Source organism: Vicugna pacos, chromosome 16, assembly GCF_048564905.1.
Source record: "Vicugna pacos chromosome 16, VicPac4, whole genome shotgun sequence".
Taxonomy (NCBI): domain Eukaryota; kingdom Metazoa; phylum Chordata; class Mammalia; order Artiodactyla; family Camelidae; genus Vicugna; species Vicugna pacos.
Window position 1 is genome coordinate 40,774,892 of NC_133002.1, and position 15,670 is coordinate 40,790,561.

General features: G+C 40.1%; 1 protein-coding gene across 6 annotated transcripts in view; it reads right to left on the bottom strand.

The window, feature by feature from the left end:
• Positions 1 to 11,486, bottom strand: part of NF1 (neurofibromin 1) — a 219,296-nt gene extending 207,810 nt beyond the window's left edge. For 4 of the 6 annotated variants that reach the window (XR_012059675.1, XM_072938964.1, XM_072938965.1 and 1 more), the window contains exon 1: positions 11,043 to 11,480. Coding sequence is in view for 5 of the 6 variants with exons in the window: in XM_072938964.1 (XP_072795065.1) it covers positions 11,043 to 11,102 (60 nt within the window). In the remaining variant the exon portion in view is untranslated. Of the gene's footprint in view, positions 1 to 11,042 lie in introns of all 6 variants that reach the window. The other 2 variants (XM_072938963.1, XM_072938962.1) reach the window with 1 other exon arrangement.
• Between the last annotated feature and the right edge of the window lie 4,184 nt (positions 11,487 to 15,670).

Sequence of the window (15,670 nt, forward strand, 5' to 3'; positions counted from 1 at the left end):
TCCTGGGGGGTGAGGAGTAAGAAACCTGAGGAGTACTTAAGAATTGCCTTCAAATAATTTTAAAGTAGAAAGACCTTCTAAAGAGTTATAAAGAACAGAATTAGGAACAATGAATAGAAGACTCAAGGAGGCCAAATTCCAAACTTTTCTACTCTTTCCACTCTTCCTGAGGTTCATGACTCATGTGCTACTCACCAAGAAACCTTGTCAGTCACCTACCAATTTTCTCAGTATTTTCTCCTATCATCAAAAAAATCTGGCTCCTAGCTCAGTTTCTCCTCTACCTCACATCCACCATCTGGGTATCATCTAGGTTAGTGTTGCCTAATAATACAGGATCCCCAGTTAAATTTGAATTTCAGATAAACATGAGTAGTATTTTTAGTATAAGTATATCCTATGCAGTAATGGGGAAATATTGATACTAAACATCTATTCATTGTTTATCTGAAATTCACGTTTAACTAGGCATCCTATATTTCTATTTGCTATATCTGGCAACCCTAATCTAAATGATTTCAACATCAAGGAGGAGCACCTATCCAACAGCTAGTCCTCAACATTTCTGGATATCCTCAATTTTAGTGACTATGGCCATAACAAAGATATCGTCTCCAAATTCAGCTGAGTCCTTAAACACTGCCCAGTACTGCTAAATGTCCTTAAACTGCACTCTCTCGTTTACTCCAACAGCTATTACACATCGAACCCATTCTTTCCTTCTCTACCATCTTAGTCTCTATCTAATTTCACCACCTGAATTTAGATCCTTCCCTCCTTCTATGGTACTTCATTCCATCATTTCCCTTTATTATATTCTTCAACTTCTCCCACTAAAGCATAAACCATTAGGTGAAATTATATTTTCACAAAGTCTTCAAAAGAGAGTTTAAACATTTTAGTATAGCATACAAGATCCTAGAAGATTCACAACTCAGCTCAGACTTCACTTTTTCTGTCAAGCTCTTCCCAACTGTCCAGGCTAAATTAAGTGCTCCTCTTAAATACTCCCATTGTAGTCTATGCATCCATCATAATATGCACCAAAATTTTCTTATCATCATTCTCCCTTATCAGATTTTAGGTTCCTTGAGACAAAGAGCCATGTCTTGTTTTATTTCTCCAGCATTTATCACAATGCTCAGCACTATCACAAATAGTAGGCACCTAAATGTTTACTGATCAAGTAAGACAGATGGGGCTTAAATTAAGGGAGAGTTTCTAACAATTACAATTCTACTAATAGAATGTTTACCTTGAGATTCAATATCCCTGGTCACCCAAAAGGCAAAATAAAATTGCATATCATAGTACTATTTATAACAGACAAGGGAAAAAAGAAGGATTTAACCTATTGTCTTTAGAGGAACTGGTTAAATCATACAACCATCTTTAAAAACTCTAAAATCAGTAGGACCTGTCAAGGAGACTTCTCTTGTGGGCAGGTCATGATCCCCTCTTCCCTGGACAGCTGAAGGCACTGTAACAAGCTCTTGTACTTTAATTACCATATTTTAGTCACTTCATTCCTACTCTGTTAACCTTACCCTGCTAGAAATTGAGATTATAATTTTTACATTAATACATTCTGGTTACATTTTATAAAGTAACATTTACTTGCTTTGTTACTGATTGTTTTGGGGGTTATAAAAAATATATTCAGTGTAGAAAATTCAAAATTTATTTGTTAAATATTAAAAAGTAAGTTACATATAATACCTTACATTTTTTAAACAATGTGACAGAAAATGTAATCATATGGGCAAATGCTCATATCATATTGTTATGTTCAAACAGCAGATTATAAAAACAGTGTATCTCATTCAATCAGTAAGAGCAGCTAACATTTACGGAGGTCCTTCTATGTGCCAGAAACTATGCCATGTGCTTTATGTGTATTTCCTAATTTAAATCTCACAACAACCTCTGTGAAGTAAGTACTATTACTGATCCCTTTTTACAAATGAAGAAACTAAAGCTTGAAGAAGTAATGCGGCCAAGGACTAGAAAGTAGTGGCAGAGGCCAAGTCCAAGAATTCAAACCCAAGCAGTCTGATTTCATAATTCTAACTGTGGTTCTCCTGAGTTGTGGTATTATAAATGACTTTTATCTATTTTTTATGATCCTGTTGCATTTCTGTATTTTTACGATGAACATGATTACCACTGCATTTTCTTAAAATAAATGTCCAAGCAGAGGTTGAACAATCATCTTTTAGGGCTATTGCAGAAGTAAATTTAAACAATCTCAGATTCCTTCTAACTAAGGATCTGTGACTAATCAATTAGTGACTGGAATTATTTTTCTCAGTCAGAGGACTGGCGCCAAAAAAAAAATGAAACAAAAATCAATTCATTTTAAGAATTATAAAAGTTTTGGACTGTCAGATTACATTTTTCCTGTTCTTCAGATAATGAAAGAGCTCAGAATTGAGATTTACATAACATAGCAAAAGGTAGTTCCCATCAGGGCAGAAACCAGAGCACAGGTCTCCACTGATCTTTGCTGCCAACATTTGATGAAAACAAAACCTTATGTCTCTCCCATTCCCTACTGCAAACTCAAGTTATCAGAGGCCAAAAACTGAAAGAAAAAAAAAAAAGGAAATACAAATGCTTCTTCCCCACCCCACCCCCAACTTAGTCCATTACCCAAAAGGAAGACAACTTGCGTAGAGCATGAAGGCAAAACATTTTCGCAGCCCCCAGGTGAGACAGAAGTGAAAGGCACTAGTAAAGACAGGAGATTTGGAAAGATACTCCAACAGACAAGATGAATGATTTGCAAGTTGTGGGAGGAGGGGTAGCCTAAAAAAGTCAGGGAAGGAAGGAAGGAAGGAAGGAAGGAAGGAAGGAAGGCAGGCAGGCAGGCAGGCAGGCAGGCAGGCAGGAAGGCAGGCAGGCAGGCAGGCAGGCAGGCACAGAGACAAAAAAGACAAAGACCCAGAAATCCAACAGAACAAGATACTCAAATACTACCAAAGTTTAAAAGGTTGCCTCAAATTTAATCAAATCCGAAATGGAATGTTTGAAAACCAACTTTACAAAACTTGACTGTGAAATGCCAGATAAAAGAATGATAAAAAACATAATCTCATATTTATAATTGTATATTCCTGTTGGTATTCTCACAAATTCTACTCTCTCACCTTCAGAATTCAACCCTCCTCACCTAAAAATCTGTAGTGAGTTATAAACTGTAATAGAACTAAATAAAAGGGGAACAATGTTACAACTTCTACTAACAGCTAGAGAAGTTTTGATCAAGTGAAAAGAAGAATGATATATAATGATATCAAGAATATAATGTTTAAAACTTATGTCTATTTCTAACACATGACCAACCAAAAAAGATTTCCAGATATTATCTTATGTGAACATAAAAGGCAAAATGTAACATGTCATTTCTGAATGAAGAAGCAATAATACTTTCCTAACTACACATATGTGTGCTATCTGTTCATAAAATTTAGACTTTTTTGTAAAGCTCTATTTATTAAAAAGTTACTGTTCTAAGGATTAAGACAGCCACACTCTAGTTGAAACTCAATTAATTACATGTCATATGATTGTGAACAAGTTGTTCTGCCTCCCTAGGTTTTTGTTTTGTTTTGTTTATGAGTGTAGAAATAATAATCATCACCAAACTATAAAGAGTTTGAGAGAGAAAGAAAAAATAAAGAGGAGATAGAAAAAAATACTGCATAGGATAATAATCATGGTAATACATTTCTATGATTATTTACAGCTTCCTTCATATAAAAGATTCACACCTAAGACACTATACAAGCCCATGATGTGAGTAAGGCAGGTATTATCCCCATTTTATAAATCAAAACAGAAAACTAAAGTTCAGAGAGGTTAAGTGACTTGCCCAACGCCACACTGAAAACCACACAGTAAAAAGCTCTTTCTCTTACTGCACAGTATACTGCCATCACAAATTTGAGGCAGTAAGAATGGTTTTCTCATGCTCAAATTACTATGAGCACTATACAAAAAAAAAGTCAACAATTAAACAGAAAGAGGTCACTTGATATTGTTTAGAGCTGTAATTACCCACAAGGCCATTATCTGGATATAAAACTATGATTAAAAATAAGTTAAATAAAATTCCTTTAAAATAAATGTCTAAAAGTCTTGGTATTTACTAAATCAACTTTGTGCCTCTTCCCCCCTGCTTGGGCTATATGAAATGTAGGGGGTAAGGATTTCATCAGAAAAAGTTAAGTAAGTTCTCTATAATTCAACAGGATAAGACACTCAAAACTATAAACTATGAATAGGGGCAGGCAACAGCTTGTAGACTGTAGTAGCAACCCTAAGCCAAACCAAAAGATTGCCAGGCTGTGCTTTAAAGAAAATATGCAATCTGGAAATCTGCACCTCAAGTTATTGCTACTGCAAAGTAATTAGTACCATTTATAGCAAAAACATGTAAAGTTTAGAGGATAATTCCAATTCTTCATTATAATAGGATGGGATTCCTTATTAGCTTGGGGCTTTCTTAACAGAAGCCCTTTTGATGATATAGTCAATGGCTCAAAAGCCACTCTCAGAGAGCCAAAGAATGTAACTATATATCAAGAGCATATAACGTTTGAAGTGGTCAAATGTGCCGTCTATGGCAGGCACCTGAAGACAGTTTACCGGAGGCACTATCAATTCCAGTTATTTATATTCTACAATGTTAAAATTTTCTTCAGCAAAACCCTGAGAGTGCTCTGTGTACTGAAGGCTGTATCACATAGTATGATACAAAAATTTACAAATTACTGAAACCTTAAACTTAATTCAGTCACCACGAAGAAAATACCTTAACTTTTCTATTCTTCAAGGTCAAAATAAACTTCGTCTCATGTTTCCCTCTCCACTCTCAAGAAAATGAGGTATTATAAAAGATGTCAGATGAAATAAGCCAATGCTTTTTATAAATACAAGTCAATTCTCAGCAAAAGAGCTTAAGATGCCCATACTCTACTTCAGTATTGATTCTAAGCCTTTTAACAGTTTAAGCTGACCACAAACCTCCCTCTTCTACTACTTCTATAGAACATTCTCCTCCTTAACCTTCCTTTAAAAAAATAAGCTTCCTATAACTCCCATCCCTTCTCTCACATACACACAGACACACACAAAACCCCCAATGAAGAATAGATTGAGGCCAAGGGAACACATGTGCAAAACACACGTTTTTAATTAATACACTGCTTACCCTTAAAAGCATGTTGCTATAATGCAACAACAGTCTATATGGAATCCCATAACACCAAATTTGAAAATAAAACAAAAACGCCCCACAGCCATCTGAGTAACTTAAAGAACAACAATGCAAAAATAAGATATGCTTACCACTGTATTATATCTCTAACCTTTCCTTTAAGGACAAAATTCTCCATGCTGAATATATCAAAAAAAAAAAAAGTCAGCAGATTTAAGATTTTAATTTCCTATTGACCAAAAAAGTCAAATAAAAAGAAGTGTAGCAATATTTAAAATCAAATGTAACAACATCATTGGCCCAGTTCACACACTACGTTATGACACTTTTCTATTACACTTCCCAAACTTGAAAAGCAGCATAACATGTATACTACAAATTAGATGATAAAGCAAGAAAACAGATCAATTACAGACATTCAAGTTATGTTACATAAGGACACTCTTAGTACCATAAGTATTTGTCAGTGAATGCTAAACTAAGGTATATATTGGCCAAGATACACACAGGGGAATATCCAGAGACTAATCAATCTCTCCTAGTAAAAATACAATAATCAGTAAGCTACGAAGAAAATTTATAAATCCATAAATTAAAAATTTTATAAATTTGTAAAAAAAAAGTTTATAAAAATGTATGAACTTTACATTTGAATAATTTTAGACTTTTCAAAGTGTTTCACATTCATTATCCTATCAGACCACTGTAAAAAAGTACCAATAAAACTAAGTGACAAATTCAAGATCACAAAGGTAGTTAATCGGATCTGAAACTTGATTCAAAAATGTTAGTTCTGTTGGAGGAAATATAAATACATACAAGTTCCTCCTTAAAAGTCTCTTCTTAAAAAATTATTCCTATTAAAAATAACACAACTTATAAGACCTAGGCTACTTTAAGCACTAAATTAAAGTTCAATTATTTATGTTTAAAACAAAGCCAAAATTACCACTCCTCTAAACCAGTTTATCTTTCAACCAGGAATCATATGAAAAACATTCTATCCGTGATGCACTGTGTGCTTACAACTGTGCTGGGCACTGGGGTGACTAAATTCTAAGAGGCTTCTTGTTTTTCAGAAAGTTTATGCTCTATTTTATAAAAAAAATAAGAGAAAAAAAAAACAATGCTAAGCTATGCTCAACCAACCCTTCTGAAGGGAGAAATCCTACGGGGTTGTTCTGTAGAACCCCAGGTGACAAGCGCACCAAAAAGTGAGGTCGCAGTGAGTTTAGCATAAAGTCATAGGAAAAAACGAAGCTTGAGTTGCACATTTAAGTGTGGATAGGAATTAGAAAAACATAAAGAAGGAATTAAGGCATTTAGGCAGGGGACGGTGTAAACAAAAGATTTACTGAGAAGCAGGAATAAGCTTGACACACACAAAAGACACTGAGCCAGCCTGCCTGGAACATAGGTGCAGGCTGAGGCATAATGAGAAAATGTTAGGTAAACTAAGTGGGGTCAACTCCTAATAGACTGTGGCACAGGGATATGCTGTTAAAATATTTTAATCATCCAATATTTAAACTAGAAAGAGAACCCTACTGATTTTCTAGTCAATTCCAACAGACGAGCAAATCTAGGACCCATAGGGATCTAAGGGCAAGCATAAGGACAAAGACTGTAACTAGCAGAACAAAAACCAGACCCTCATTTATGAACCCCAATTCAATGACGGGGAGCTTAGTATGACAGAGAAAGCACATCTGTCCATGAACTAATGAGAACATCAACATACAATGATCTGCAAGTGCACACACAAGACAGTACTATGTCTTGGGAATTAGAAGAGACTGGTTTCCAGGGGCAATGGCATATCATGGTGGCATTACAGTTGAGCAAAACCCACTATTTTGCCAGAAGGAATAACTTTCAAGAAAGCAGCAATCCAGAAGGAAAGTAGAAGCAGAAGCTTGTTTTCAGAGTTATAAAGGAAATGGGTGAATAACAGTAGAGGCAGCAGATTACCTGGCAACAAAAGGAAGAAAAAGAATGATCTATACAGGACCAAGTAAATGTTTAAGGGAAAAGAAATCTTATTAAGTTTGAAAGTGAAAAGGAAGGAGCTCACATAATGAAAGACTAAACTAGATGCTAGGTAAGGTGAAAGAGTGAGGGAGCACAGAGAACTAACTGAGGACCACTTAGAAAAAAATTTTTAAAAGATGAGTCCCATAATGAAGAATAAGTATTCTTCTCAATCACCATAGTATACCCTTGGTAAAAGAATATTCATTCTCAACTATTTATAAGGACTTACAAAGATGGCAGACCAAGTTTTAAGAACAAGGCTAAGGAGATATTTTTTCCTTAATCCAAAACAGCTCCAAAGATTTACAAATTTATTTATCTGGCTAATTAACATGTGGCTTGTAACTTCAAAGACACTCGCCAATAATTTCATAATGTGAATTTTACACCACATATTCAAAGGACATTTTGATTAGCATTCAATTTACAATAATCAATGTTATTAAAAATCAAAAATCAGATTTTATTCTCTAATATGTTCTTTAAAATGTCATTTTTTGGCTTTTTACATACCATTTTTACTTGACCAGATATGGAAAAAAGTGCTTAAATGAATATATTTACAACAAATCATGTGAGGATATCTTTTCTCAATTTCATGAAACAAAACAAAAACCTTCCAATAACCAGTTTTCCTATACTCCCTTTCAGGAACAAAGTCCTACAGAGACTGGTGGGGAATACAGAACTAGGTGGGGCATGTAAGAAGATTCTCTCTAATTTAAGTAACCTGGCGAATGAGCCACAAATTAAAGCTACACACCTAAAACTTGCCAATTTCAATTTAGAAACTTACAATTCAGCACCACAAAGGCAGGTTAAAGGAGCAGCAGCAGATTTATCAGCTTTCTGGCTGTCTACCTTTGCAACTGCCATTTCCCTAAGCAAGGAAGTAATTATTTTTTTTAATTGTTAAGAATTATTCAACTTAGGCCGTAAACATTAGTTTCAAGTACAATACTAGCAGGTTAGAGGAATTTTATTTTATCCACTTGGAAACAAGGGCTTGAGCTCAAAATGTTAAGATGGAACACTACTACTTTTTGAACTGGGTCTGCTGCACCAAGTTGCTGAGCAATACCAGAGAATAATACGTAATCAGCTGTGGCTAGTAATGCATTTCTGCTTTAATCACCACAAATATTAGAAGTCCAACCAAAACATCAATTCAATAGTAAACAGAGTTGCCATCTTTAGACATGCACATGTTCTCTGGCTCAACACATGTCTTAGCTGTAACAAAAAGAAGCAGCTTGACTCCCTCTGGACCCAGTGAAACAAAGTACAGACAATATATCCAAAATTTAAAACTTTTAGAAATAGTTGCAATGATTAAGGCTCTTAAGGCTCTAATATCTCTCACTACATGCAAGACTTTTTTTTCTCCCTTCAATAAAAATGTGAACTCTTCTAACTATACTTAATGGATTACTAAAACAAATCCTATGGGATACTCATCACAAAAAGTACTCCTGATCCTTCAGCATTCAATGCTTCTCATACTAAGGTTATTATTAGGTGGCCTTGGAAAGTCATTTAACCTCTCTGTGCCTCAGTTTTCTCACTTTCCAAACTCATGGTGAGCTCTAATTTGAATTAAACATATATTACTTCTATAATAAATTAACAATAAGGTAGCTATATACAATACACACCAAAACCTTTATACTTTTGCATCTCAAAGTCAGTGGACTTTAACCTTGCAAGAGAAAGCTATGAGGAATAATTTGTCCTATAGATCTTTCTCTTAATTACAACAGAAGGAATATATTTTTTAAATGCTTCTGTTTAAAACTCTTACATCCTTAATTTTTCATAGATGGTGGTGAGTTTGATTCCACAATATTCATAACAAAACAAACAACAAAGCCTAAAGTCTTTTAACACTGGAGACAAAAAGAAGGAAACATTTACTTGCATTACTGGGTATATAATCAAATTCACTTGTCTTTTAAAATTTAGAAAACTGTATTTTTCATATGTGGTAGGCAAGCCTAGAAATCAACAGGTATGAAGTGAAGAAATAAAGTTTAAAGATTAGCTGGAAAAATTTTTTAATTAAAAAAATTGATAACAATAATTGTGGTGTGAATCCTTTAAATTCCTGCATCCAGATTATACTGCCCACACAGTTCAGCTTTGGAGTTCTTTGGCATGCATTTTAAGTCCTTCTTTTTAAAATTATGCAAAGAAAATCTTTTCTATTAAGTTTTAAATCTAAGACTTTATCAATAATACAAGCCAGTATACACAGGAACATTTTACTTCCTCAAACAGATCAGTAGTACAATGTTTTAGATACTTTTTGGTCTGGAAGCAGAAGAATGGATGAAAAGAACTCCTTCAAGTCTCTGACAGCTTCATAATTCTATTTTATCTAAGTAGTTTCCTCTCAAATTTCTTCTCAATGCTTCTGCCTATTCTCAAAAATCTTTCAGGTAGGTCAGAAACACTGAGTCCTGCAAAACAATATTTAGGGATCAAATAAAAGTGGAGCCCTCCTCTCCCCTCCATTCTGCTCCCAAAATCAGTTTTATGATCATATCCAGTAAACAAAATAGATTCCCTCATCACGGGAAGCCCGTGATAGAACTGCAGCTGCAGAAAGCATCCCTTTAAACCAGCCCCAACTACATACAGCAACACAAAGTTACACTAAATCCTACTGCCAAAAGGCTATGGGTGCTTTCATTCTGATCAGTGCCAGGATTTAGAGTGTGAAGCTCAGAGAATAAAAAGGCACCTCCCCAAGCTATGAAACTTTCTTTTTCCCATCTCAAATATTCTCAATGAAAGTTCTCTTGTCAACCAAAAGATGAGAGTTAATAATAACAGAACACTAGCAGAATTATCGGCTCCAGGACCACATCCCAGCTGTCTCTGCTCTCTGTTGTCTGTGGCTCAGATGCAGTTTCCCACTTTCCTTTCACACTTCTCCCCTTACTCCCCAAGATTCCCACTCCAGAAAGCAATATTCACATTCTCAGACCACAGACAAAAATAAAGGGAGAAACGGCAACTACCAAGGAAGGGAAAAAAGGAAAAATATTTCAGAATCAGGAGGGAACCAGAACTATGGTTTCCACTGCAAACGGCAATGTAAAAGCCAGTCTTGTCTCATCAGGATATAGGGGGGTAGGGGAGAATACCCTTGTTGGCCATCAAAAAGATGTGCAGTGTGTGTGCACTTGGAGCTCTCGGGGCAGACTGAAACGGTGGAGCAGAAAGTAAGAAAACCTGTGCTTTCCCTGCTTTCTTCTACTCTTCCCCCTCCAAGAGAGGAAGCTGAAGAAACTGGGGGAGGGGCGGGATGTTATCGTTCTACTGGGGGTACACAAGATGGGCCTTGGGGTTCCTTCGGTTATTCATCCCAATTAGGTGGTCCACTGAGGTAGGGGGAAACCCCTAAATGTTACCCACTTCTGTACCAAAAAAAAAAACCGGTAAGGGGGGATGATTAAATCCAGATGGAGAGCCCAAGAAAGCGCCCCCAGGTCACTCATCCCTATTAGCAAGGGGAAGGGCAGGGATAAAGGGGATGGAGGATCGGAGGGGTGGTCAGAGGAAAGGCCCCACCCCCCCGACTTAGGAGGGAAGGGGAGCCCGGGCCACCAGCCGACCCCTCCTTCCCCGCACCTTCTCCCTAGGCCACCCCCACTTATCCCCCCCGGCCTTTCCTCCAGAGCCCCAGGCAGCCGCGGGGGAGGCGGCCGCTCCTTCCTCCCCTCACCCACTCCGTCCCCACCCCCACTCCGCTCCCACCTCCCGCCCGCCACGGGCCCGTTACCTGCTCGTCGAAGCGGCTGACCACGGCCTGGACCCATTCCACCGGCCTGTGCGCGGCCATGTCCTCCCCGCGGCCGGGGGGCGGCGGAGGAACCGGGCGGCCGGCGCCCAGGGCCGGGAAGAGGGCGGGGAGCGGGGGCTGAGGTGAGGGAATAGGCGAGGAGAGGGTCTGAGGAGTGCAGGCTCCCAACGTTCCCACGGGGGTGGGGATGGAGGCCCAGCGCCCGGCCGGGAGGGGGAGAGGGGAAGGGGGCGTTGGCGAGGAGGCAGGGGGAAGGGGGGCGGGGGAGGGGGACCCGGGGAGGGGAGGGGGCCTCTTGGTCGCTCTCCCCACTAGCGCCGTCTCCCCACAGCCATCACAGTCCGAGACGCCGCCATGACACCCCACCGGAAGTGGGATCCTTTCCACGGCCTGGGGAGAGGGAGAGCGAGCGAGCTCGAGATTGAGAGCGCGGCTGGGAAAGGGGAGGGGGAAGCGAGAGGGAAGGAGGCCTGCTGCGCATGCGTCCGCGCCGGCCGGTTTCATTAATGAAAAAGCGAGTCCTCCTGGAGGTGACGTCACCTAACTCCTCTGGGTCCGGAGGCGCGCGTCCCTTCTCGCCGCCGGGCTCACCTCGACTCGGGCTCTGGTTGCGGTCGGCGAGAGTCCGAGCTGACCCGGGAGTATCCGCTCGCATCCCACCGCCACCTCAGGCTCCCCCTCCCCCGCCGGCCTCCGGGTTTGGATTGCTCCCCGGGTTGGAAGTTAGGGCGCCCTGGGGCTAGCATTTCTTCCTGCACGCAGGTCTCTGCCGCAGATTTCTGAGGAGGCTGGGCTCTGCCTGAAGCTCTCTCAAAAAATAAGGCATACAACCTTAGGTTTCCAGGTCCTTCGTAGCTACTATAGCCTGCTGACAAACAGGAAAAAGTAAGGCCGAGGAAGATTCGGTGAATCTTTTTTTTTAAACATTCTCTTAAATCCCAATGCTATACTCATAGGCAGTAAAAGTACTCAGACTCCGGAATCCCAGTCCAGATTTCCTCTGCCGAACTGACAGGCACCCAAGTTAATAAAACTTTTGCGCAGTTGATAATAGAAAGGATTAAAGTCTCACCATCCTCAAAAACCCTTCAAGGGCTTCGCATACATTAATTCAAACATTCATCATCTCATTTAAATCGTTCAACATGCTTTTTCAGTAGGTATTATTAACCTCATCTAACTGATCACAAGAGTTTCCATGATTTGCCTGAAGTCACAGAGTTGGTAGATGGCAGAGTCAGGATGCAAACTCGGGTGGTTTGACCCCAAGGACAATAGAGACAGATTTCGGCTCTCCGGAAACAAAGGCGTACCCTATGCCCGCAATACCAGAGTTGAAATGATTTTCATGTGAAATTGGGTCATGACAGTTTTCCAGGAAGATGGTTACATCCAAAACAATGGATAATCTATCTACATCTGACAGGAACTTTGGAATGAGTTATTTTTAAGTTCATCTTCCTCAATACACTTTACTTAGGCTAATGTTAAAAAGTGAGTTTACACATTCTGAGCACACACTAATCAAGAGTCAGTTAGGACACATAGCAGGATACTAACTGGCTGACAAAGCAGAGCGAAACCAGAATTTTAATTTTACCACAGAAAATCTACAAAGCCAATAGTACATATACAGAGAAGTTTCCAATCTCTGCTGGCTGGTGATTGTCCAAAATACATATTAAGTTAATTAGTATTTCATTTCCAAAAGAAAAGGAGGACAGAGTCTGGGTGGTTCTTTTGTCCATTCTTTAAGGATGCAACATGAATACTGACTAATTTCTTTTAGGTGATGTCAGAATGATAATGACAATGTTAAAGAAAAGAATGAATATTAAATGAATGTACATCTATGCCTTCCCCAACTAGGACCCCCGGAAAAGCTCTCATTCATACGCCTAGAAAGTATCCCAGTGCCTCTACTTCAGTGCTAAACTTCCTGACCCACAATCTATCTTTCCTTTTCTCATACTTCCGCTGAAAGTCCCTAATTACTTTCCTGTTGGCATGCTTTTTGCCTGTCCATTCCTCTCATCTTTGCTAGACTGGATGCAACTGACCAAACTCTTGGCTCCCTTGCCTCCAGTGACATCCCACTGACAAGGTCCCTCTGTGCTTCCATTTCCTCTCCTTCTCTGGTTCCCCCAATTCCCACTCCTCTCTAACTCTACAGTAAGACACCCAAACTTCAGGCCTTTGCTCTCTTCTCATCTTGCTTTACACAGGTTCCAGTCAGCATGTCATTAATTCATTCTAATCAGCACCTGTCCTGTTACCTGCCCTTAGTGCCAAGCCACTCATTACACTTGAAGGTCTAGACTTCACTCCAACTTCCTCTCCAATTAAATTCAGTCAATTTCGCTGAATCAGTATTAAGTGACCAGATGCCTATTATATATATCATGCATAGTATAGCAGGAATTCTAAACAACAATGCCAAAAAAAGTCATACATAGAGACTATGGTGAACTATAGAGCACTGTCCACCCCCCACCCCACACCCTGCCTCATTTAAAGGAGCAGCTGTCGCTCAATTCCATTCAATCCCTGCCATGCAGGAACGTTGACACAGTGTTGCTGCTAGATCTTCCAGTTACTCAAGAGAAGCTTGAAATCTGAACTTACATACTAACTCTTCCAATTTTTACACAGCGGCAGCTAAGTCACATTTTTTTTAAACACTGTGCAACCAAATAAAATATGTCTGCTATCTGAATTTAGCCCATGGAGCACCAGTTTGACTAGCTCTGGTCTAGTGGAAAGACATGGGCTTCAGAGTAGAATAGAATTAGATTCGTGTCCTAACATCCCCCCTTCTGCACTGTCCAACACAGCACAGTTTAGGGGAAGTACTAGTGTTTGATATAGTTTTAAATGCATCTCTTTTCATTCATCTTCTGTTTTTCGGTCAGGCAACAATCTGCCAATTTTTTTCTTCAACCATCTAGTTCCAGGAGCATTCCCTCCCTTCCATCCCCTCCCTCCACCTCCAGCATGCCAAGGAGCAAGCAATTCCTTAAGATCGAGGTGCCCATTTCCCCAGCTGCTGGGAGCATTAGTGGCCAACAGCTCTCAATGGAATCCCTTTCCAGGAACTGCCCTCAGCATTAGACCTACCTGGAGCCAGGTCACACCATGCCCAGGAGAGTCTGCACAAATGACCAGTAGATGCAGGTCTCAGAGTGGGACCACCCTGAAGGGCTCTTCCCACTCCAGAGCCCCTTAAAGGTTCAGCTCCCAAGGAGTCAGCTGAGGCCTCAGCTGTGACTGCACTTAGTCCAACTTCTTTTTCTGCTGAATCCTGCCCCTTCACTCCTGCCCAGTGCTGAGCCCAAGGGTATTACCTAATAAGTGTCTTGCTTGCAAATCTCCATCTCAGACTTGGTTTTCCAGAGAATCTGAACTAAACCAATTAGTCCCCGAGTGTGGTCTGATCCAGTGGAGCTGAATTATCCGCTGGCCAGTTAGCAGTGGGGCCCCCAAGTGAAGCCCCAATAGGCCCCGATACAAATGTTAAAACTTTCAGCAGCTGTGATGGGATGGGTGGATGGAATGTAATACTGGGGCAAGAATGCACTGATAGATGCAATCTGTCAGGCATCTTGAAAATATGGGGAAAATAGCAATTAAAGACCTATGGGATTGGCTAGCTATTGATGGAGTAAATTTATGCTTTGGGAAAAGACAATGCAAATCTGAGGGTGATTAATCACCAATTAAAGGCTAAGGATGAAAGCTTGAGTGCCTCCTTAGCAGCATATAAATGAGGTGGGGAAGGGAAAGGAGGCAGAAAAAGCTGAGGATCAGGCCCAGGACTTAATTATAAGAGTAAGTAGAACTCCCAAAAGGTTGAATTCTCAGCTCTGGCAAGTCTGCTATGCCAAAGTCAGGGCTGCAGTGGGAAAGAAGTGGGATCCTGACTCTTCAAATGGGGCATCTGGATCAATGCACTTTAAAAACTTTAAAGCCCCACATCACCCTGAACATGGGTGGGGGGTAGTTTGTAGAAGTGCCCCAACCCTCCCGCTTGCTTGAAAATGAAGAAGGATCTACCTAGCAAGGTAATACATTCCCTCCTCAGGATTGATCTGTACTTCGCATCCTGTCCACCAGACCAATTACTAAGGTCAAGTCACAAAATAACCCCATTGAGGAAATGCTGGACCTACCAAAGGAGGAGATGTACTATATATCCCATAAGAGCTAAGGGACTTAGCTAACCTATATACACTTGCAGAAGTTGGGAGCGTATGTATGGGATCAGGTCCCCAGGGGCTGAATGGGGGAGGGAGGAGAAGAGCATAATGCCAGACAAAGCCGAGTTTGCTGATAAGAGCATATTCCTGTACTACAGTATTTACATCATGGCAAGGACCCCACTGCTAACAGGTTGGTAGAATGGCTCTAGGGAGCTTGGAGAAAGCACCGGTCTGTACCAGGCGGAATAGAAAGGCCAGAGCTGTCATGGCAGGCAACAGCAGATGGGAGCAAAAGACTCTGAGAAGTGGGCATGCTAGAGGGGATATACTATGCACATCCCACCAACTGACTACCATCTGCCATTTATCACAAGCAACAAGGAATGCAGTAGGAAAGGGACGTCGGCA